The 24874-nt window shown below is 43.1% G+C and overlaps 1 protein-coding gene across 1 annotated transcript in view; it reads right to left on the bottom strand.

Annotated features, from left to right (window-relative positions):
• The window catches only part of cyst (rho guanine nucleotide exchange factor 18 cysts), a 91145-nt gene that overhangs the window by 45937 nt on the left and 20334 nt on the right, over positions 1 to 24874 (bottom strand). Inside the window, exons 5-9 of the mRNA XM_086971561.1 lie at positions 15749 to 16295; positions 14727 to 14974; positions 13419 to 13724; positions 2583 to 2745; positions 677 to 937 (exon numbers count right to left, since the gene is read on the bottom strand). Coding sequence (XP_086827687.1) covers positions 677 to 937; positions 2583 to 2745; positions 13419 to 13724; positions 14727 to 14974; positions 15749 to 16295 — 1525 coding nt within the window. The remainder of the gene's footprint in view (positions 1 to 676; positions 938 to 2582; positions 2746 to 13418; positions 13725 to 14726; positions 14975 to 15748; positions 16296 to 24874) is intronic.

The following is a 24874-nucleotide window of genomic DNA, read 5'->3' as shown; positions in this document are numbered from 1 at the left end:
AATTGGAGAAAAATTCAGGTTGTAGCAAAAATAATTCCGAACGATCGTTCAATTCAAGTTAACAATAAATAAGAAGGTCAACGAGGTTAGTTGATCTGACAGGTTTAAGCTAGGGCAGGTGTTCAGCAGGTAGGTACTAAAATGATCAGGAAAGAAAAGGGAAGTTAAGCGTAGTCTGCCCGGACGGAATGAATTAGTTGATTAGCAGTACTGTCTAGATGAATATAGCGGGCAACAATATTGGGCTTTTGAGGCAAGGGCTTCAACAATAGATTTGACGGCGATAGAAAAGGTAGCTACGGTAGCAATCATTCTACTAAGGACAGCAATTGTCCGAGATAGTTGGATGGTTACGTTAATGCAGCCTAGAACGGAAACAGTCAGTGAGATCAGCGGGCAGGTAGACTCGCAGTTTAAATGAGTCATATTTGACTCTTGCTGTTTTTTCATCAGACATCGTTCTCTTCCGATTTCATGTTCACCAGTCATCATCCACTCAGACCAACAGTCAGCCAACAGAAATAATTTTGGTCAATTTGGGATGATTGGGTTTTGGTCTTTTTGCGCTCTCACATCCATCCACACGAATCCATAGTTCTCCAGCCTGTCTAGGTTGTTTTGAGCTTGTTTTTTTCACTCTCTGTTGTCTCATGCCCTGACCAACCAACCAACCAACCTTGTTCAGCAATGTCTTGAACTTAGTGCAGTCGGCGATCTGGTCACGGCACGAATGTACATCATGCACAGCAACGTTACAGATTTCACATCGTAGAGCGGGTCGATTGTCGAGCGACTTGAAGCACACGTGACACTGAACTGAACCAATGCTGTACGAAATGGCCACAAACTGGTGGCCGATGGGCCTGCCCGGAGGTGGTGAAGGGGTACCTCCCTGAGAAGAGGGCGATCCGGCCTTACTCGGGTCCTTTGGTGCCACCTGCAAACGTTGCCTTTCATCTGGGCCTTGCGACAGTCGCTCTATATATTCTGTATATTGCTAGAATAGTTGAAATGCCATATTTTATGCTTGTTTTGAAGCATTTGTGGGCGGCCAAGAAACTGTTTTTCTTTTCCTTATCCTATCTAAATGGGTTAAGTCGGTCCTGATCGAATAATCTATGGTGGAATCATTGTGAGCAATGAAGTGCAACTCGCTCGACTGATAATTCTGAGAAAGACGCACATTTCAATGCAATCAATATCTACGCCGTTTGGTCTGTGCAAGTAATTCTCGACCCAGTCCAAAACAGAAAACCTATATTTGCTATAGTCATTCGCCACTAGCATGACATGCTAAATGCATCCGTGTCTTATTGAAAACGTAAGTTAGGAAGCTGCAATCTAAAGAAGAGAACGATCTGAGGTTGAACTCCTGCTCCCAAAAATGTGCTGTCTTTGCGCGTACATATTCCTTTGTAAGTGGTATAGATTAAATTAAATGACACTCAGTTTTTATGAACGAATAGAACGAAAAAATGGGCTTCACTCGTGCAGGCGAAACGAAATGTAGAGTAGATACGTTATTTGTGAGCATTTAGGGTAATGTGTGGAGTTTCGCCTTCAGTAAGGCCGGTTCTGGGCATATTTAGCTAGGACTATAAAAACGTATTTTCCGATAGAAAAACCATAATGCTTACTAGATATTCTGAATAACGGACTTCGGTAGTTCTCGTTTTGAAATCAAATGACCCTTCCTTCATATGCAGTGAGTGACGGACGCGTTACGCAACGTGATCGGCAATCGTATCTATTCAAGTTGCCAATGATAATCCTTACCGTTCCACAAACGAACCAGGTCCCAGCTTCCCCTATTGACGCCTGGTCTGAGAACATTCTTAGGTAGTAAGCTTTGAAATATTGTTGCCGTGTTCCATTATTAGGCATATAGGCTAGCACAGTCCTCCTAGGTTTATTTATTAAGGCTTTAATAATAAAGAGATTTAATAATAAATCTCGAATGTTTAATTGGACGAATTGAACACTTCATTTCTATTAATTGGTTAATTTAGTTTGATTATCTATAGATAAAACGGTTTAAACCTGCTTGTATATAATCGATTTTTCCCTTCCCTGCATTTTCACAACAGACTTCACAATGTTATTCCTTGCACAAATAAATATTCCTTAATGATATATAAGTAGCAGTATTTCGATTCATCATGTCATCAATCATGGCCCATCATTGTCTCGTTTAGTTCCCTATTACGAGGCCCTAACGATACTGTAAAGCCAGAAATGTGGTAAGCGAACGTTTAGATTGCATTCTGTTTCCAATGGATAACTTGAACCGTCACATGCCGCCCTTCCTGGTCGAAGGCCTGGTCAACTTTAAATCCCAGGTACGCTGTACAAGTACCTGCACAGAATGGTGGCTTTCGTCGCCTCCGTAGTCATCAATGGATCGAAACGATGTATTTTGAAGCTTTAATGGATAGCTACGATCGGGGGGAGGGAGGGGGAGTACGCGACGTGGTGTAGTCGGTGATGCATTTGAGTTGCCTGGACAGGGCAAGAGCTGTGTGAGCTCGTGTGGCTGTCTCCTTAAGAGCGCCTTGCGACGCGGTCGAAGCGTTTTTGCTTACCTTTTTCTTCCTGAAGAAAAGACTTCCCCTTTTCTTGGTTCTTTTCCCGATGAACTTCTCATCGTCGGAGTCGGCGGCTGAAGCGACGTTGCCCCCCAGCCCTCCATGGCTCCCGTGGCTGTTCAGGAGCCCCGCGGCTGCCACCGGCCGTCCAGTGGCGCTTCTACATGACAGTAGAAGGCGAAATGGCGACAGCAACAGCGGCGTAAATAGCAGTCATGAGAGCAGGGGACCGAGTGAAGAAGGTCGGCGAAGATGCCGCGCAGTAACCGTGAAGACGATAGCCACAGAGCAAGTGCAAGGGAAGAAAGCGTTCGTGAGTAGTATTAGATTAGATTCTGTCAGCTCGATGTTAATTTAAGTTCACCAATATAAATCGATTGGAGTATATCGACATTTGAAATTGTTCGTCTAAGAACGAAGTCGGTAGACTTCGCTCTTATATATATATATACAACGAACATAATTAGAGATTTTTATTTACAAAAAAGAAGATACATCTAGCTTTCCGAGCTTGATAAATGCTATCGCAGAGTATTTTTCGCATGCTGTAGATATAAATCAATAATGAAGATTGAACTGGAAGAATAAACTTCATACATTCAGTTCTCACGTGGTGCTCGTTGTCAACTTCGGACATTTAACATCAATTTTACCTTTCACAGTATATTATACATTTTTATCACGTATTCGCGCAACATATAATGTAAGCATGGTGTCTCGTATCGGGTCGTTGAGCGACGCTGGCCGAACAGCGCTACTACTTTTATGAAGCGCATATCATAACCCAGTTCCACTAGGTCATTGGGGGTGAGGTCAGCGGTTTAATCGTGTTGGCGTTCGTATATGCCAGCGCTCATGCTTTTTTTTCCAAATTTTTTTCCAAAATTTCGTTTCAGACACACATTGATTGCCGAAATCCGAAGCGTCTACGAAAACATAAGATCATCAAATCGTTTACTAGGCGGACAAACCATCGGGTCATAGAGATCAATGCTCCAACAACACGAGTTTTGGAAACGTTGGTATATACTCGATGAGTAAGTAAATAGAGCACGCTATAGTGCAGCTGCTTCCCAAACTGCCATGCTGAAAGGCCTCTAAACTAGCGGACGACCTGTATTGTGGCGTACCTATCTGTACCTAATTAAAATGCAGTGAGGTTGTGGGAAGCCATCACGTCGAACAGATCCTAACGATTGATGAATTGTGTTGCCAGTAAAGCAGTGACGTAACCTCTATCAGTTTATAGATAGGAAAATTTAGCATATGTGTAAATAGATGATACTCATTCTTCGACTAAGTTTATGCCGAACACCGTGATGACAAAGCTAGCATGTCGGCATTATTCTAACATGTTCAAGCATGTAGAAGTTAGAGAACTGTAACGCACAGTCTGTAAATTTCAATGCCGAGTTGTCAAATTACTGTTAACTGGATAATTAATACGTGTAGCAATTATCAAATTTGAAAAAAAAAATGTCGTATTTTAAATGTTATCATTAATTATTCCATTTATTATTTCGCTTGATTAGCTATGCATTAAAGAAACACGCCATACACTTAATGTTTAACAGGACATCGTACGTCGCAACTGTTGTCCATGCTATATATTCGCTCTTCTAATATTAGGCGCCTGCATGGCCTAATCTACATAGAGGCCTAGCGATGATCATGGCAGCAGAATGCGATATGTTTAAAGAACCGGGTATTGAGTGTCATTGTAGGGGGACCACGGGGGGAATGAAAACGATCCAGTAAAATTCGTGCAACAAATATAACTATTTACTTTTTTGGTCAGAAAATTAAACCTGAATAGGAAATATGACAGACGTGCAAAAACATGGTAAGACTACCTACGACACAAATGTAATTCATAGGCAGGTACATACATACATCGAACTACGAGAGGATAGTGCAGACAAACAGTAATAGCCATGTAGTATTTACGATTTACCTTTGCCGAGCCTAGGTCAGTGATTGTCGATGACTTAGACCGAAAATAGTACGTAGAAGAATAGCTATGATGAATCTGCTCTAATAGTGTTAATATTGACAAAAACAAGAGGGTGTCAATTTGGATATTAGAAGCCGATTTGTACTTGTTCAGCTGAGGAAGCTTGAAGCGGAGCGGAAGCAGTAACAGTCACCACTTCATCCGTGAAACGCATCTACTTCCATCCTAAATTGTTGGCCTGTACCTCCGATGTTAGTTGGCAAATGCTACTTTTCTGCAAACCTGTACACAGTATATGTTATAGGTGTTTATGTATGTGTGTGCGGTATTTATGTTTATATAGGCATGTTTGTGTATGTGCTTCCAGACACAAGTGTTTGCACACTCAACTGCTGAATACAATGAGCTAACACATGCCAACGCAATTTTTGTTGTGTTCTTCTGTGGTTTCTCGCTAATTTGTTCTCATCTAATTCTAACACTTACTAAAGCAGATTATACACTTTTTACATACTTCCTGAAAACCTAGAAGTAAAAATTATTTTTCTGCGACTTACAGGGCTAAAGAGATTTCCATTAATTTGTTAGTTACTGCTAAGAAATCGATGGTTTCTTTCTAGCTCCGTTCAGATCTATCACTTGACGTTGGTCATATTCCAATAGAAAATTGCCAGGGCGTTCGGCGCTCATGTGTGTAGAAATGAGTCGGGAGGTTTGGGGTGGGGCCTTTGGGGTCGTCACACTGCAATTTGACACTTCGGTGGTACGTTTGGACATTTCTCTACGACTGGCACAAGATTGACTTACGTGACCTCTTGGGTTAGTGTAGGCCAACCTAATTCTCGCCTTTTCTGCGCTGGTACTGATGTTATTGACATCGCCGCTGCACCTGATTGTACTCCGTTATTTTTTTAGTATTTTTGCATTCCTATGTTGAACGGCGTTTGTTGCTAGGGGCTTTCAAGCCCCTCTTTACTCTCCCACCAAAAGAGGTTGGGAATTATGAAACAGCGGCTTCACAGCTGTGGAAACTGCCCCCCACACCGCTACGCTTGTCCTTGCAAAAAAGGCTAGACGAGACGAATGGCGAATGGAGATCGAAAACGAAAGGGGGACAAGGAGAAGGAGGCACTTCAAAGAAAACGGGGAACCAAGGCTTCTGCCTTTTTTGGCCAATAAGGCCTTGAACAAGCCACCAGCTTTTACTTATTCTAGCTGGAGCTTTTTGCTTTGCACTTTGGCTGCCTGGATCCCGGCCTGCTCGGCGCGCCTTGACTTCTTTGTCGTCCAAAAGGCGGAAAACGATCCTTTCTTCATCCCATCGAAGCAGCACGCCCACGCACAGATGGACCCGCTTTTGCAACGGTGGCCTCATCGGGCGTTACTTAAAACACGCCAACTGCATATGTTCACTTTCTTTCTACATACCAGAAAAGCAACAGTAGCATTATTGCATAAGTGGCTGTCATTTTATTCTGCGATCTCCTTCGGTTGAAGTCTTTCTTTTCTGTGGCAACTAACGGGCAGGCCGCGAGTCGGTCGCAACACTATCCAAGCATAATCGCAAACGCAACCCGCAGCATCGCAGATCCGATCTCGAGGCTGTCTTTTCGTAGTTCGTCCTGCTGTTGGTTCTACCTATTTGAATCGAAACCCCACAACTTTTCCCACATATGCACTTGCACATTGATTCAGTCGCTCGTTGGCGCACCCCCAAAGAACCGCTAGCTTCGCCTTCGTTGCCACCGCAATCACCGTATAGCAAAGTCAGGTGCAACAGCAACAATTACCAACGGTACAGCCAAGCCCTGGTCGACTATGCCTCCGCTGGTGCTGGTGCTACTACTACTACTACCATCGTGCACTCCGCCGCCTGGTGGAGAAAGCTTAACGGTTACTCGCTCTTTTCTACTTTGCACTGTCTTGGCCGTGCGCTGCCAACAAGCTTCTCATAGACGTGCACCTCAGCCTTGAGCAATTCGCCTCAATGGACAGATTTGAGGTTAAGTGTTCGAAGCGAATTCTCAATGGAGCGGCTCGCTGACAGCAGGAGACTAACTTGAAAGGCAGATAGAAGGAGGAGGTGATCCGTAGAAGACAAGAGATATGACCCTGTGCTCCGCCTAAAGTTTCGTCAATATAATAACGTATGCATACATACATTGCAGTTCCTAGCTCTTAATTGACGAGCAGGTAATATAAACAAGTGGCGACGGATTGGTCACGCTGCTTGCAGTCAGCTAGCGAGATAAAAGTGATTTAGCTTAGACCGGTTGTCAACTTTCGGCTTGCTCGATAGTGGGTTCAGCCGGCGAGTAAAAATTAACAAACAAAAGACCTGACACGAGTGAGTTAGGCTCACTAAACTTACCCTAGGCTTTTTCACCCAGTTAGTGGCAATCGCCAAAAGGAAAACGAGCAAGGGGAGAGCATTGCTAATGGAGTTAGAAGGGGAAAAATCATCCACCCGGACCTTGTCGCATGCCCAACCTACATTTAACCTATACACAGTACAGTATTTACCTAACAGCGCGAAACTACGAACTGGCTAGATGTCTTCCATGTTATGTGAGGGTTAATCGAACAATAAGATCGAGAGGTTCCGTATGGCATCGATGTTCGACAATCGATGAATAACACATAATTTATACGTTTTTTTTAAGGTAATCTCGTGTGATTAGTTGAAAACGAACATTCGATACATGACAGTGAATCTAACATTCTATTGCATGACCGTTGCTCTTTGAGTGAGGCGGTTTGTTTCAGCTAATCCAAGCGGTATTGCAGGTCCGTGTCTGCCTACTGCAATCCGTTGTGAACAATGCCTCTCAGAGTCGTAGTTCAAGACCACACTAGATACATATGTTATGAGTCTTCTTGAAAAGTCAGTACCATATGTAGATTCTGCCGCGCATCTGGTATTAGTTGTAGAGCATTTCAACAAACTTGAAAATTCATTACTTCAGAAACTTGGCAAATAAAAGCTTGCCTGTATAGCTCAGGATAAGCACAAATGGTTCTCTTGGACTACTGAAGCTTTAGTGGGTGTTTTACTTGTTGAACGTAATGTGTGCCTCCCAAATTTAACTTCAAATCCCTCGTGTGGTCCGACGGAGCTAGTCGTTCCAAAGATTTGGTCTCCCAAAGCCTTCGACTCCTCAGTAGGTTCTAAGCCTGCGAGCAATAAAGCCAAGTAGAATTTGAGTCGTATAATCGCAGAGTCTGTTAATCATCACGGATGTCACTCGTCCTTCCACGCGTTACAGCCGTCTGATGCCGCGGTCTTATGAAATGCCATAAACAACCACACTATATTCACGTCCATAGTGTGCAGCTGGTCAAATAGATACAAACGACTTATGCGCGTCCTGTAACGCCCGGCAAGCGTTGAAATGTTTAATTTGAGCGTTGTGTCTGCATTAATAGGTGGACGATTCAAAACGTAAGTTTCGCTTCTGCCTCTGCTGCTATTGCTGCTGATGCAAACACCGAACCCCCTAAGACGCTGCATCGTCAAGCGAACTTGCCGGCCAGTCCGTCCACTTTTCTTGCTTACCAGCGTTTTCAATAATTAGTTACCACAGAGTACATTTTGCTAACGTAAAATCGGGGATCCAGAAGTGAGGCGGGACGCGTGACCCAAGCATTGAACAGATAGAAAAAAGCCACTGCATCAACAACAAGAGGGCGTCCCACTCGACGAAAAAGCTTTGTATATCACCACGGCGCTGTATTTACTCAGTATGGTGTACAGCGCTCAATAGCAGCATATTATACTGTACACCATGCGTTATAGAATACGACCTGCAGGAGCCGTGTCATTTGTTACTTGTTCAAATAATCCTGACCCAGTCCTCCAGCGAGTGGCCGTTCGAATACCTCATTGCTGACCAGTCAGACGCGGGCCGGCGGCGGATATACTATATCCATATGAAAGCGCACTTTCTTTCTTACCTTCCTCGATTCTACTGAAAATGTCCGATGGAAAATTGAAGAAACGTTTACCACCGCTACTTTTTTTTCATATCTCTAGCGTCTTTGCCTTAGTCGGCACCTGGAAGCCGAGGATTGAAGGTTTGACGCTATCCAAGACCTGCTAGCTATGGAGAAAGTCAGGCTAACCAACGGCAGACCTCCCACCGCTTTTCTAAGAGCCCGCCGACGTCGGGGCTCGCAGGCGCGTGTACGCTACTCAAGGGAGTAGCGTACCAAACAGAAATGCCAAAACTGTTTAAGCGGTTCGGGAGCTGCAGCTAGCCACTTGACCCGTAGAACCTTTGTCTCACCTGTAGGACAAATATACGAAAAGACCAATGACTAGCAGAATACTGGGCGACAGCAGTGGTAGAGTTGTTCGAGGAGCTTGAACGAAGCAGAAAAGAGGCTGAAGTCGCAAGTATCGGCCAGCCAAAGCCATAATCAATATTAAGGCTTAGGTCCCAAAACTAATGACTGCCAGCATATACTTGTGTTACTGCGTTTGCTTACGTTCTACGTTATTATATTAAATTCGACGGCTATTTCCCGTACAATGGACTACATATTCAATTTACGATTCCGAACGTGTTCCAACATACCACAGAAGACTACGATAACAGACTATTTTAAAACTACAGCGCCTTAAGTATTTTCAAAGATAATCCCATTATCCGCTTATATTAGAGTGGATGATTTTAAAGCACTTGCTGTAAATACCCATTAATTTAAAAACAAACCCCTTAAACTGGGCCACTTCTTTTGCACCTTGCACGTGTAGAGGTATACGGTAAAGAAGTATCGCACCTCGCAAGCAGCACCTTATGTTTGCAGTTACTTCTCGACATGCTTATACCTTTACAACTCGTCCCTGGCTAGCTAATCCTTTTGAGTTTTAATCCCTAATGATTTTGGAGATGGTCATGAAACGGGCAGCGGCGCGCTTTCAAGGAATTGTGGTAGAGGCTCAGCATGAGATAAATTAAGTTAAACTAAGCTTCTTAGCTTACATACGGGTTAAGGTGACGACAGAGGCAAGCGTCTGGGCAATTACCTGGTTGGCATCACAAAAAAGCTTTGAATTCTCCGACAGAGTTCGCTAGTTGATGGATACGCGAGAAAAAAGCTGGAACGCAAATTGAATCAACCAACCGTGTATCAAACCGAATTGCAGGAAAAAGGGAAAACATTAGTCTTTTCTCCGGTTACGGCTTGCAGTGAAAAATACAAATATGGGGAAACAGAGGATGCAAGAAGACGGATGCAAACATGACTGCAGCTTGTGCTCCTGTACAGATCAAATCCATAAGGTCCAGGAACAAAATTAGACAAGTGTCTCCTCCATTGATTCCATCGGTTAACGCCGCATAGTACGAAATTGACTGAAACCTTTAAATTTCACCGATATTTCTGCACACGCCAAAAGAGTCAACCAATAAAAGTTCGATGAACAACCTACTAACAATGGCAATAACTTAAAATAAATAAGCGTTCGTTTCTGGTTTAAATAAGGAGGATATTTTTGCACCGCCTTAGTATTGGATACTGGCAGCAGGCTGCACAGGAAACGGAAATGCCACCATCAACACGGCCATAACCGCCCCATTCGTGACCATCTAGCTTTTGAGGCGTTTCCTGGTTGAGATTGCCGTATCGGACTTGGATCCCGAGAAAATCGCATACGTTACCTAGCTCTGGCTAGCTAAGGGGCGGTAGCAGCAGTAGCAAGCGGTATTACCTGGTCAAGATGCACGAAAACGAGAGACTGAATGACGGCCAACGGTGGACCGGCCAACCAAGAACTGTCAAGAGATCGGAGCATTGAAACTCTGGCTAGCTTAATGCCCTTTGGGGTCAAACATCGGTAGTAGGGCCCTTTCTTATGTCACGATCTTCGCGGAAAAATTTTGCCGACGCGTCTATTTTTATTGCAAGCAGCACACAAGGACCGCCAACGACAATAGCTCAGAGAAGTAGGAACCCGCTCCACGCAGGAGTGAGAAAGCATGGCTGGCATGACACAGCGCCACCAAGTGGCTAGGTCATCGGTTCCTTTCAAGCCTACTGAAACCGTCATAGAGCGGATAAAGCGTCTTCAGAAGGTGCCCGATTGCGTAAGCTGTCACGAATATGCGCTACTATGTAGAACCGGAAATGTTCAGAGAAATCGCTTAAGCATTTCCTGACGACGTCTATCTGACCGATAATATTGATCTTGTGGTATCTATAGGGATACTGCAGTTTCAATCGAGATCAACTGTATCTCTCCTAAGGCGGCTATAGGCTGCATTCTAGCTAGAATTACATGGCTATTTGATTTTTTTGTACTATATTTAACTGTGCCTTAATATATTAGATGTTTACAGCAATGATCTATATGGTATAGTCACCATCGTGCAGGTATCTCCCCTTTCCATTGAAATGAAACAGTTTGTTTGACTGTGGATTCCACATCGTTCGAAATGGACCGCTTAGTGTGTAAACTTGTGCTTTTTTCAGTTTTAGCAAAGCTGACTGTAGTAGAGACAGAATGAGGGGTCCTCACTCTTTTACACGTTCTGCTGCTGCTGCTGCTTTTAGCGGGATTCACGGTGCGAACATGTTCGGACACGGCACATTGTTAGGGAAAGCAAAGTTGCAATCAGGCCTCCCGCTGCCTGCTTTCATTACCTGGCACGTCACCTAGCATCGATGCGGCACTGTCAGAAGACGCTCACCGCTGCCGCCGCGTTGGCCTAACATCGTTATTTACCTCGCAAACACTAGAGCACAAGGACGGCTGGGAAAATTAATTGAGTCTGCTAAAATCTGACTGCAGTGACGACGCTTGCGCTGTACCCAGGGATAGTCTCGAATCAGGATCACGTTCGATTTGAAACGTTGCGCGCATTCCGAGTATTTATTCCGAGCTATTGTATGCTTGATATCTGTGTAGCATCGATTCTCAGAGCTGCGAGAGTATGGACGTGTGAACAGCTCGGAACTGGCCAACTACAACAGATTTTTGGAAAACTAATGCTTTAAATGAAATAATGTGATGGCTGATAATTTTCCAGAGCGTAATTTCATTGTAGACTTGACAACAGCCGCTTACTAAACACCGAAAAAAAAAAACACTAGATTCTATGCTGACACGGAAGCTGCATGCTTCCAAAGTGTTATTTTATCATCGAAATGTCGAAAGGTCTTTCTCAGTTTAATCGGATAGTAAAATCTGATACTGGATTCCATACGGACTGTTCGAAGATGCCAGCGTGAAGTAATTGCATAGTGCCTCACTATCATTATTTATCTCCGCGTTGCTGCACCAATAGAAATGGTTATCTGTTCCGTATAGAAACCATCGCATATACTAAATCGATTATGAGCGTGTCTTGACACGTTGGTTTTTCTCTTCAGAGAAGATATTCGCTGTTTTGATGATAAATTTTTTTTTTTATGGAAGATAGGCTTTTGACGGGGAAGCACGCATGCCTTCTTGTAGGTGATAACATTAGTCATGTAAGAGTGAAAATAAAGGAGTACTTGTAATAGTAAATGTAAAATGTACGAAATTTGTTGGCTCTATCTCTTCACGAATGACTAATCTGTAGTGTAGTGTATGTGCCCTAATCTATCATGTCTTCACAAAATTTACCGGCTAGCTAAAATGATCGATTATTTACTTAATTGTACTAACATGACAAGCGAGGGGCTGGGATGATAAATTGTCCTGGTTCTATCTGTAGGACGTTGTATGAAGCTAGCTGTATTGCTACAAGCCTTAACAAGAGAAAAAGGCCTTTCCAGCCAAGCTACATTGCTTCACTAATTTGCTTTTAGTTAAACAGATATTTTAACTTGTTAAGTATTTATGTTTACAGACCACGACACCTGAATTACGACAGGCTTTGGCGGGCTGTTTGTTTCTAGTAACGGGCGTGCGTCATCTGTAGTTGTTTGTATCAGACAAAAGTTAACACGTGTCATTTTTGGAATGTGAGCGAAGAGGAGCTATTATTATGAAATCCCTACGCAGTTAACAAGCCCCGACCGAAATTATAAACTTCTTAGATCAGCCCAAATCGACATTGTACCATTTCCCAAATGAGTGTACGGCTGCAGAGGAAAAATTAAACAGTACGCGAACTTCAAAAGTCAATTGCAGCCATCCAAAAGTGTATTTTCAATGGTCAAATGACAAGTAAGCGCACGACGCCGCCACGGATTATTGGAAGCCACACAAATGCCCACTGGGCTTAACAAGACCTAGAGTCTCTATTTTATACTTCGTTTTCGAAAATTGACCAAAATTAACTTGTCATTTATGCAAAAATTAGCCGAAAAAATTATCCCTGGCTAGGTCTTGTGGATATCGGGAAACTCCCAGCCAGCGTTCGGGTTCTGAGTGTCCTGTTAGGGCGACATCATGTCATGGTTTTTAATGCAATACTAAACGTTTTATCTGCATGTTCGTCAAACTGTTTTGCAACTATCAATAGTCCATTGTATGAATGAAGGCCATACGTTTTCCAGCAAGATGATGGACTATACCATGTAAGCCGTTAACAAGCATGTTTTAGGATAGGTACATATGGCTATCGAATAACCGAAATTTCAACTATAAGAGACGCTTTTGAGCAAAAGCCGAATTAGTGTCGACAGAACATCTTTAGTTTACTCAGTCGTATAATTTACACTTCTAGCACATGTAAGAACTAAGTATTTCGACTCAGTCTTAGAAACGAGCCATAAGAGTCTTACGGCCTTTATTTAGATGCCGTACCAAACATTCTATTTCGTAGCTTGTTAGTGCACCACCCATTTTTTGCAGCCCTGTTACTTCTGTGTTGTTGTTGTTGTTGTTGTTGTTATTGTCACTTGCTTGGTTGTGTTTCTGGCTCATTTATTTGCTCATTACTTACTGCGATCGGCAGACCATAGCGACGTAGTCCTGAACGTGGGGTGTATCTGGTTGTTCATCTTCCTCTTCAAGAAGGTACACTATTGATCTCTGGTTGTGTAGCAAGGAACTCTTGTGAGGCGGCCCCGTTCGGCCCGATGGCTGCGACAGGTGAGGTAACTGGGACAGATGGTGCCCAGCCGCTGTTACAGTCGGACCTGCCCCTGGTTGAGTTGCGGCAGCTGTGTGCGGGAGCTGCCCCGCGGAACGGCTACCATTGCCCACGCTCAGCTGGTGCACCAGCGACGCATGGTCTTCCACTCGGCTACTGTAGACATTTCTGACACGTCACTTTACCCACTTCACTACTGAACTCAGACCTCATGCTTTCCATACAGTCTATCTAGATACAGTCTACCTAGATAGGTAGCTCACTGATACTACGACACCTCAGAAAAAAAACCACTACTACACTAGTATAATAATACTAAGAAGAATACGATCATTGGCATCGGGTCACAGCTATATGTACAGACACACTATGTAATATAACGAGTTAAACACTACAATATACGACGCAACTGCGTACATTCGTTATGATGCAAAAGTATGCATTAGGTAGACGTGCACGTAGAGCGGATTACGGAGACGAGAGTAGAAGCGAGGAAAGATAGAGAACATGCAGATGAGAGGAATCAATAACTCAGTGTCTAGCGGTTATATGGTCTGCGCTAACACTAGAAAGAAATTAAACGGACTCATTGTTTTGAACTTCAGAAGAACGAAGCGATCTGCGCAGAGCGAAAGTAAAGAGAAGACAGGTAGGGGAAAATAATAATATAGATAGCCTCGCTCAGCCATATACACTGGGTCATCAAAAATTAAGGTTTAGGTTAGTGTAGAGTTGCGGCTATGCCTACATCTACAACGACCAAGTATATTATAGAGATCAAATCGAAGATATTGCGTTGGTTTCATTGCTAATCAAGCGGAAGAAGAGTGTCTTCTTAATTTAAATACAGTTACTTGATAAAAATAGATTACAACAATTTAGCATCTTACCAATGTACATGATTAACAATCCAAAAGTTTGACATGCTAAAAATTTTAAAAAATTGAGAAGTGTCTTTCTAGCTTTTTCTATATATATATAGAGAGAGAGTTTACACCTATGTGCAAGGAATGGTAACTTCTTCGAATAAATATCATCTGATTTACGTTATTTACTGATGTTAGGTAGGTTGCATATGTGCGGTTCTATCCACGGTTATATTCGGCTGTTGTTATTTTCCGTTGCTACAATCTACTCGGACTACGAATTTTTCGTTACCTGTCGGATTGAGAATGCTGCAAGAGGGTCTCCTGAGCGACAACAATGGAAGGTGTAGAAACGCTTTTCTGCAGCGATGGGGGCGGCAGTTTCTTGCTCAATACACCAGGTGGGAGAGGCTTCGCGAACTTGGGCGGCACTGGAGGGGGTCCGCCACTTTGAGCCCCACTGCTCGGAGCTGCTAGCGCCCCGGTCTGCGCTGACTGTTGCGGCATATCCTCCTGGCAGCGATGAAGGAGCAACATGGTCTGCAGTGCACTCGCCCCAAATAACGGCAGACACGTATCAATACCCGATGCGGATACCGGAAAAGGCAGAAATGGACAAAAACGAGGACGAAGGAACCCATTTACCAGTAGTCGAATGAGTATCAACGGTAGAGGGCCCAATGACCGGCGAACCCAAAGAAAACGTCTACCAAGACCAAAAGGCATGTCACCTAACGTTAAACTGTGTTTCGACCGGGCCAACAGTCCACTAACAGATAACTTGTGCCATCAGTCATAGTAGACACTGCGGACTGAGCGGGGGGCGCTTCCGCGACGAAGCGACCACTTGAAGAACGAATACGCCTAGCAGATTCTGCTGGTGCTACCGCTGCAGCCTTTTCAGATATTTAAGATACGCGTTCCACTTACTCTGTGTGCGCATAGGCATACGCGTGTGTCCATACGCAGCTTGCTTGCTCTGATAATCGTTCGGCTGCAAAGCTGCAACAGAGCGACCCAGGGCGGGCCCACTATGTCAGCCGAGCCCGATATCAAGGCACACGCTGGCCCATGAGCAATATGGCATATTTGCATACTGACTAGAGATCGTTCTGGTTCTTCAATGAGCTCTGCAGTACATGGCAATGAATAGATAATTGAGATGGCAGAATAAACAGTCCGTACGCTTACGCTTTTGCGGTCTCTTTTCTATTTCGATTTATATACTTTAATGTTTAGAATGCATGTACGCAATACATGTGTTATTAATGAATTGTGACTAGCGATAGGTGCGTGGCTTTATCGTACACTTACCTCACCACTGCTCGCCGACCTATGCTGTCTCGGGGAAGGAGGGGGTTGCATAGAGTAGTTGTGCTCGCTAGAGGGCAGTAATTGTAAGGGCGGCAGTTGTCCCCGATGAAGTGCATCCGAACCTCCAATGCCAGCTGTTACGTTACCTGCTGGGATTCCGATTGCTGAGCTCTGGGAGACAATCGGCGAACCTGCCTGAGTACTGCCGCCCCCCGCATAAGTGCTTGATGTGGTCGTTAAGTTTGAATGAGACGATGAAAATGCCCCGCTGGGCGGCTTTCCCGCTCCCGGAGCTGCTACGGCTAGTCGGCTGACCCCAGCCGATCCGCCGACCGTCGTCTGGTTCTCTGCCGATATTCGGCTGATATCTGTCTGCAGTGAAATAGTATTGCCTGACGCCGTGGTCGAGCTGTCCGAGGTCGCTGATGATGTCGGAGGCGCCCCCTTATTGGTGCTTGAGGTGTGAAGTTCTGAACTCGAATTACTTGCGCTGTCTGGTCCCCCACCGTCGCATACGCCGGCTGATTTTAAACTATTCAGACTTACACTGAGAAGCACGCACGAGAGCACGACCAATCATTTAAGCTCTATCTCAAAAATATTCAATCTATATTTAGCTCGTAATATATTCGATTGTCTCATGGCTCGTAAAAGATTCTGATGTCTGTTTAATGCCACTAATAAACGTACACAGTTTTATATTCATGTGACAGTTACTCAAGTGGCTGATAAAAAACAATCAATTATATAAACATTAAGTAGATAAAAGTGTATTCGTCAGTGGACAATGGGGAAATATTTATGGGCCTTCGTTATTTGAAATTATAACGGTTATACATGAAGTCGACCAGAAATATATCATACGGAATCTGTAATGACGATATTGCGACTTCAAATATTTAAGCAATTGTGAATAGGGTGACTCCTTGGATTTTATCGCCTTCAAAACAACGTAATGCTTTTCAAAGGATGATCGCTTTAATCCCCCGAGGGGAGACAGATTGTCCATAAATAGTTGTTCCTTTTCAGCTTTTACACATTTACGTCTGTCGCGAAACCACGAGGAGCAACCACGACGTCTTCCAGTCGTTTTTCCAACAAAAGTCTCGTAAAGAATAGCAAATAAAAAACAAAACCGATAATAATGTCCCCCTGGTCTATTCGCGGCTGGATAGCCCAGCTGGTCAACGATGTGATAAGTGTTTGTCAGCAAAATTCAGTAAAACAGTGAAAAGGCATCGGTAATACTGAGATAGTTTAGTCGTAAACCAGTTTGGACATGTACCAGAGTTAATGGGCACTGCTTTGCAAACGATCTAAGTACAGAAACAACACTGTTTGCTCCCGCTAATATACCTCATTAAGGAATTTATTTGAATATTTGTTTACCTTTGTTTTGATCTCGAGAAGTGGGACTGCGGAAGCTGTCTAATAAATGTTCTAGCGAAAAGATACACTGAGGTATATAGCACTGCTTTGTAATGGTCGGATTTTAGCCTGTGAATATTTTACTAGAGCGTCGCTGATGAGAATCATTTGACGTTGATTATAAAGATAACTTCATTGTAGCAGTTCTTGTGACCCTACCTGAACAGGAGGAACACTTTATGATTAATAGATTGATAGCAATAGCATGTTCTTTTGTTGATGTTCACTCGGGGTATTACCCTGAACATTGTACACCACTACGTAAACGTTCCCACATTTTCTTCCAAAGTCGTTTTCGGTGCTCACACATAACCCTTTCACACTGAAAAGCCAAGATTTTGCGACCTTCGACGCTGACGTTTAGTAGGAAGTCCGAAGATAATTCTCACTGAACCTAGGACTGGATCGCTTCGACGATGTATACGCGTTTTAATAGAACAGAAAAGCAAAAAATGTATGCAGCCAGTGAACATGCGTGTAATCATTTGTGTTCGGCTTGTAGAGGTCTACGAAATACGAAGAAACATCTAGTTCTCTATACATTAGTCCATCCATAGACTTGAAGTTATCTTTATGTTACCATATCATGTCATTCGTAGATATTTATTTCTTTAATTGTAGAACTCCAAAAGACAGAATCAACTCCAAGCAACCCGTACCAAAAATCGGTACGGACAATCACCAGCAATCGAAAAATGTCTACATTAGCTCACGTACAATCAGCGGATGACGGTTGACAAATGTTCACCTCAACCTAAGGCTAGTTTCACAGCATCGAACGAAGACATCGTTTGGTGCCAAAAACCGATAGTTAGTAATTGCGTCCCTGTTTCTCAATGGTGAGAGCCCTAACAGAATCCCTTGTTGGCTTTTTTGGAAAATAGGTTGGCCAAAACGATTGACAACACCTCGTTACTAGTACAGTCTTTTTACGAACGGAAATTGACAAGCTGAAGGCTATACGAAAGACCATTATTTCTCAAGCTTTTTAGATAGAGGATGAGTCGCTGCGATGGCGGCAGTTCTTAAGCAGGACAAACATCGGTGCCCGTCCTGCCGGTCTAATTTGGAACGTATTATGAAATCATAACAAATACGCCGAAGCTCAAAATGAAAGGCGAAGAAAATAGTTGCCTTACGAACCCGGTGCAGAACAGACGCAAGCACGCATAACGTACTCAAGAGATCACCATTGATCCAACTATTATTATCGCTATATCTATATGAGATTGGTTAATACGTGGTGCTCTTCTGTGCGAAAACGATGCCATCGGACGGGAACGAAACAGGAAGAAGATGATAGTTCTGAACAGATTTTTACGTAGAATTATGCCCATACGTGCACTGGGTATTATGGGCACTCGTCCATACGCGATATTGCTGGAACGCGAAATGACCAGTGCTGCCAGATACCCTGACGAGATCTATAAATTTGTGGTGTAGCAATCGACTAAAAATGACGTAATGATTACCCGACTATACTTCACGGCCTCATCGCCACGCTTCAATCATAACCTGGATGGAAAAAAGAACACCTAATCACATAATTACATCAGCACATGTATTGTCCAAATTTAGCTTGCCGAATGGCTCGATGGTCTAACGGTACTGTAGCTTGAAAGTTGTGTTTACTAAGACATGAATTTATTTCATCCAGATGATAATGGTGCGCTTCCAGCAAATCTTCAATACATTTCTTGGGTCTGTTGAAATGGGCTTTGAGGTAGCCTTGATGCTTTTTCGCAATGAAGCGCAGGACTATATTGTGCGTTCATATGCTAACGTATTCGTGTTTCGTTGGATAAGTCAGCACAATTTTGTATACTGCCCCTTAGGCCGTAATTCGTTATCTGAAATTACTAATTTATTTTATGCTCCATGCAAAAAGTTAATTGAACCACCATGCCACCTTTGTCAACTTAAAGTGATAGCACAGATCATCGGTGGATGCGGGACCGTGGACAGGCCCAGAAAATCGTAAGACGCCGTAACCTAACTAGCTTCACCCTTGAAACTAACATCTAGTTTCTCCGCTGATATACGTGAACCGCCGTCAATTTTTTCGTTGGCCTGCCAGTCGACAGTCTTCTCTAGGACAGCTTCTCCAGGAAAACCTGGCTAGCCAACAATCGCGACAGAACGAGCTGCTTTTCTAAACATCTTCGCCGTCAAAAAGCGAACCGAAAATAAGCGCAACGCCTCGTTTGGCACTTCCTTTGAGGCTGAGGCCGATCTAGCTTCTGCTCGGTTTCAACTACTCAGGTTGGGTCGACCCAGAAGGTAGCAACAGCAAGAAGTTTTATGAAGCTTTTTAGCGAAGCAACTGCGGATTGGGCTATCTGTGTGCCATTTCTGTCATCGGGTCCCGGTTCACAAAGACGCGACCATAACATCGCTGTTCGTATCGACATGTCTTCCTTCAATTATGGTACAGCTATCATGGATCGAGCAGTTCAGCCGACCGTTCCAGCCTTTTTTCTATATTGAGTGCTTCATATGCGTTCGCCCGTTCTTATTTGCCGCCTACATAAGTATCAATTAATAATCAAACTCGTTAATTTTTGTCATACACATACATTTATTGATATCTTGGCATACTGTGCTTTAGCATTTGTGTGCTCCTATAGCATACAAATGACCACTTCACGGGCTTGGCTGAAGCTGATGTTCCTGTAATGGTATGTATGAGCTTTAATTAATCAATGATTGAGCGTGCTGTACATTATACAGTATGTTATTGCCATTCTTCGATTAGTTATCGGCTCTACAGCCACAATTAAAGTTGAAGCTAAGGCATTTTTTTTAAAAAATTTTTTAAAAAAAAAGCAGTTTCAGCTTTTCTTGTCACGAGCGATACGCCACGCCGCCTAACCATAGGTGAAGAGTTATACGAAGATTATTCTACACTGGATAGCTATCATCGTAATATCGTTGCACTCGTCCATGCCGCTATTGTAACGCTAGAGTGCGCATCCTAGGAAAAAGGGAAACAACTTGCTTCAGCAGTAATCGTATTGTTACCCCTTTGCGATCGCGTCCTCTCTCATTGAGGTCTTACTTTGTTACACAATAACAACCAACAACATACCGAAACCGTAACTTTGCTACGGGCATTGCTAAAGGACAGTAATATTAAACAATCCAATAGCGACGCTTAAGTTTCGTCATTTCTCGCGAACGATAGGATTACTTCGAGCAGATTAAGCGTTCTTGCGCACGTTTTCTGTCGGGACAACACGTTGGCCTTTTCCCACAAATAGGGAAAACCATTTCAGAAATAGTTTGATAGTACAAAGCCGTAAAACTCATCGTTGTTCTGAAACATTCAAGTTCAACAATAAATAATTACGGACCTTCGCACAAACAACCCGACTATTGACTTTGCCCTATGCCCTGCCTGCATCAAAAATGCACCATGAGTGTCTAGTACAAATTCAACAGATTAATGCTGCATAAAACTGCATCACATAATAATCACACTCATTTTGCCCTGTTCTTTTCCATACGAACTTGTTAGCACTCTGTATAATAAGCAAATGAAGAAGAGTTCGCTATCCTCGTATGCACAGCTGGTAGATCGATGAGGCAACTGCATTTTTTTTTCTTGTTCCATAATGAGCTGCTGCAAAGATTCCCCCGCTGGTAGTCCCGCAACTGGGAACTGCAGACCAGTGGCATGACAAGGGGCTAGTGTTTAGGAAAATTACGTACTGACAGGGAACGAGCAAAGAAAACGAAACAAAAAGAAGGAAGAAAGAAAGAAGTGCTGCTAGCCGCAGTTTCCTGCGATGCATTTCGTGCATGACGTACGTCTACGTGTAGTTCTAGCGGCAAACGCTTAACAGTGCATGCACAAGCACTCTTTAATTTACTCCTGCGTTCTTGTTTTGTGACGGTTTCTACAATAAGGCAGGAAACTTGCTAGCGATATCTGTAAACTTGAGTTCGCGGTTTCGCTCGCTTAACCAGCTCGCCAATAACCAGTGTTACTAATAACTACCGTCGTCGTCGTTTCTTAGTCCTAACTTACTTCTTCGCTTGCTCCTATCGCCAGTAATCGTTCTACTTAAGAGAAAAAAAGGGCATCCTCCGAATCGACACACTAACCCTACTGGCAATCATCAGCTAGTAACATGGCGTTCAGAAAAATCGGTCCTACAGAAGCATAGGAAGCAACCTTTTTAGAATCCAGCACGGGGATGCGGACAATGAAATCACAGTACAATTTAATACTTCTTTAAATTTTAATTTGTTATTGCTATTGCATTGGATGGAATGAAATCATTTTTATTGTTATTTCCCAATGACCTTTGTTATCTGACCAATTTAGTGGTAGAGGTCAGGGTTTGACACTGAGGTTCGAAGACATGCTTTTCATCGAGAGTACTTCCGACTCTCGGCTTTTCGGAACTCGCCGTTGAGAAGATAAGTTCGATAGTTTATTAGTTGGAATTCAGATTCGGAGTCCTCTGGCAGACTTAATTTGAGCCTAGACTGAATATTGTATTATTATGAGAGCCGAATTGCATTCAGTCGTAAGCAACGAGAGTGTTCAGTTAAAATGAATGATACACACAGCGATAAAAAGGTATACTTTTAAATTACTACTTCCTGATCGTCTTTATTTTATATATATATATATATATATATATATATATATATATAACAATTTAACAGTTCATAAGTACACGTACTTTCCGAGAAGTGTTTTTTTTTTGACTCCAGCTGTGTTTTATCATGTGTCCCACCTTTTCCGCTCCTGTTTCCAGAGCCACTTAATAGATCCCGAGCCGATCTTCGCTAGCCTACTGCATAGCCTACAGGCTTAGCGAGCCCAGCCCTTTTAAGGCTAATGTGACGTTGATAACAAAACAGCGATTTACTCTTCTTCCACATTGACTCTTCATCGTCTTTCTCGCCGTTTACCAAACCCCTACCCGATCCGCCTTTGGCCTCTTTAGATACCAGTGTTCTCGACTTTATTGTCATTCGCGCACCCGATAGCGCGTTCACTTTTTATTCGTCGTCGACAGTCACACTATTCGATAAGAAAGTGAAGATTAGTTATCTTCCGGGTCTTTGTTCCTTTCGTTTTTTTGCCCAAAACCACCTCATACGTACCCCCTTGAAACGCCGCTTCGTCCTCCTAAGCAGGGCTCGCTAAATCCTCTAACCGAACTTTTTGCTAATGCTTAGACACTGACAAGCCAGGAAGGAGGAACACATGGACAGCGGAGTAGCAAACGTACAGGCGGCTTACGAACGGCAAGAAGAGACCACTCCCACGGCTGCCGGCGAGGCTGTTGATCTGTTTCTAGAGTAGAACGCACGTACTGACTCTGTCTACAGCCTGTTTCCCCAGCAGGGAACACGAGTAGAAGGCTAACATCATCACACCCTAGCAGCAAACGAAGGAACCAGAGTACGCGAGAAATGCTGGCTCGTAATTTAACTCAGTCTGATAGAGTCTGATACTACCGTTGAGCAATAGCACCCTGGTCAAGGTGCTACTGCTACTGCTGGCTATTTTTTTCACTCATTCTCCCTGACCTCACGCGAAGATTACAATCAGACGGACTTCAAAAGCAGAGCAAAGAATTTATACAAGATATTCCTGGCCAAGTTTATTATCGTGATCTACTTCACTGTTGCCGGTAACTCTACTTGCTTGAATGCAATAGAAACCTTTGCTGATACATGCGTAAACCGATACATGAATCATCATATTTTATCAGAGGTTTCTGCTATGTGTGCATTAAATCTTTCCGAGTCTTAAGTCCGCTAATGCTTTATCATGGCTTTAGACGGCTGGCTCTTAGCGCGAAGCCTAACGCGTTTACGTTTAACCACTCCGCGTATTTCTAAGTTTCGTAAGCAACGTTATCATAACTGCATTACCACAAGGTATGCGTTCTATGCTATCGTCGGTATTCTCGTCGAATATATGTATCGCTACTCTTGTACCTGTGGACACCTGTAAGATATCGCTCGAGCTCGGTGTAGTTATGTTTAACTTTGCTCTCAGCTGTTGTTAAGATAAGGTCGCGAGCACTACATGCTTGAGATTCGAGCCCGGAAGACCGACACATTTTACATGTCTGTTATCTTTCGGTTTTTACTTTACCATGTGCAAGCGGCTTTGAAAATATAAGACATGGTACATTTATATGAGGAAGTACGAGGTAAAACAAAGTTTCCATGCAATGGAGGCTAAGGGGAAAGGCAAGCAGGTGAAGCGGAGATGAAGTCTTGTACTACGTTTTCACATATGCAGGTAGTTAGTTCTGCGTTTCGGTGGGTCTTGTAACGATAATTGTTCTAGCCCAGTGAGCTATATGTTCAGATGTACCATTAGATATCATGTAACGCATATAATTAGATTCAATCGTGCACAATTAGTACGTTTCTGAGCGTGTTTTAAGCTCCAGTAGTGAATGCTTATTAGGGTGCTGAGTATATATTGATATTATAAAAAGCTTAGTTTCAGGATTGATTTTTTCGGATATATATATATACACACCCATGTATCGACATGGGTGATCTAAAATCCCTAAAATGAAATAAATTACATGCCTTTAATAACTAATGAAGCGAACGGATTTGAAACCGACAAGGATAGCACGCATACGATCCTCGTCCTATCGTCTTTAAGCCCGTACTAAAGTCTCGAAGGCCACGGTCGTAGCAATCATTCAGCGCGTAGCTCGCGATCACGATGGTATTAATTATGAAGACAGAAAGGCCATGCCTCTTCTGTCGCTCGAGTCGAGCTATTCGAACGAGAAACCTTAATAGGATAATCGCGCTTGAAGACAAAATTCGAACTATCGATTTTTCATCAAGTTGCAGTCTGACATAACATCAATATACATTCAAAGTGCTCTCGTGCAATTGAGCCTATTTCGAATTTAGCTGCACCGGAGAAGATCGACTTTCTTTTATGGTAAATAAATATGTGTTAGTGGTAAGTAACTTTCTTTGAACTGAAACTTTTAGGCTTCGTTTTTTAGCCAGGTCCGGTTAATCCTAGTTTTGCTATTTATTTTGCAGCTTCATGTGTCCCGATGAAAAAAGGACAAAAACTGAAAATCAGGATAGAACGGCTCAGTTTCATTAGCGTGACAGCATTTTGTACGTTCATTTAGGTTCGATTACGAACCCTCGTCATTGGACTACTACCAATAACTGACAGCAAGTAGCAGCGATACTATAAGGGAATGCACATATACAAATACTTCGTGAGGTTTATTAACGCAGAACGTGTCATACGTCTCCTTTAATGGCTTTTTCTATAAGACTCACCTCACGGAAGATCCCATTAAATATAGAACGTAGTGCCTTAAAGCCTTATAAGCAATGAGTTCTCTTATTCAAAATTCAACATTTCCTAGGACAACGTTTTGGTGTGTTACTTAATTCATCAGACATATTGGAAACGGATTTTTCCATGCAGCTGATTGCAAAGTATTTTTATTATCTATTCCTTTAATTAGCTATTACTCTTTCTCTCCCATTAAAAGGGCAACTTGCATTATTCGAAATTAGTGGAAAAGTAGCTATTTCAATCTTTTCTTTGTTAAGAGTAGTGACCCCTTGAAATGGATCCATATGTGTACCTTATAAAACCGCTGTAGAACCGAGATAGATGCAATGTCACCGCTATCGGCGTAGCACGCAATAAAGCCTCATTTTCTGATT

Source organism: Varroa jacobsoni, unplaced genomic scaffold (assembly GCF_002532875.2).
Source record: "Varroa jacobsoni isolate VJ856 unplaced genomic scaffold, vjacob_1.0 scaffold_132, whole genome shotgun sequence".
NCBI classification, from domain to species: domain Eukaryota; kingdom Metazoa; phylum Arthropoda; class Arachnida; order Mesostigmata; family Varroidae; genus Varroa; species Varroa jacobsoni.
The sequence above is the reverse complement of the archived record's forward strand: the minus strand, read 5'-3'. Positions and strand labels throughout refer to the sequence as shown.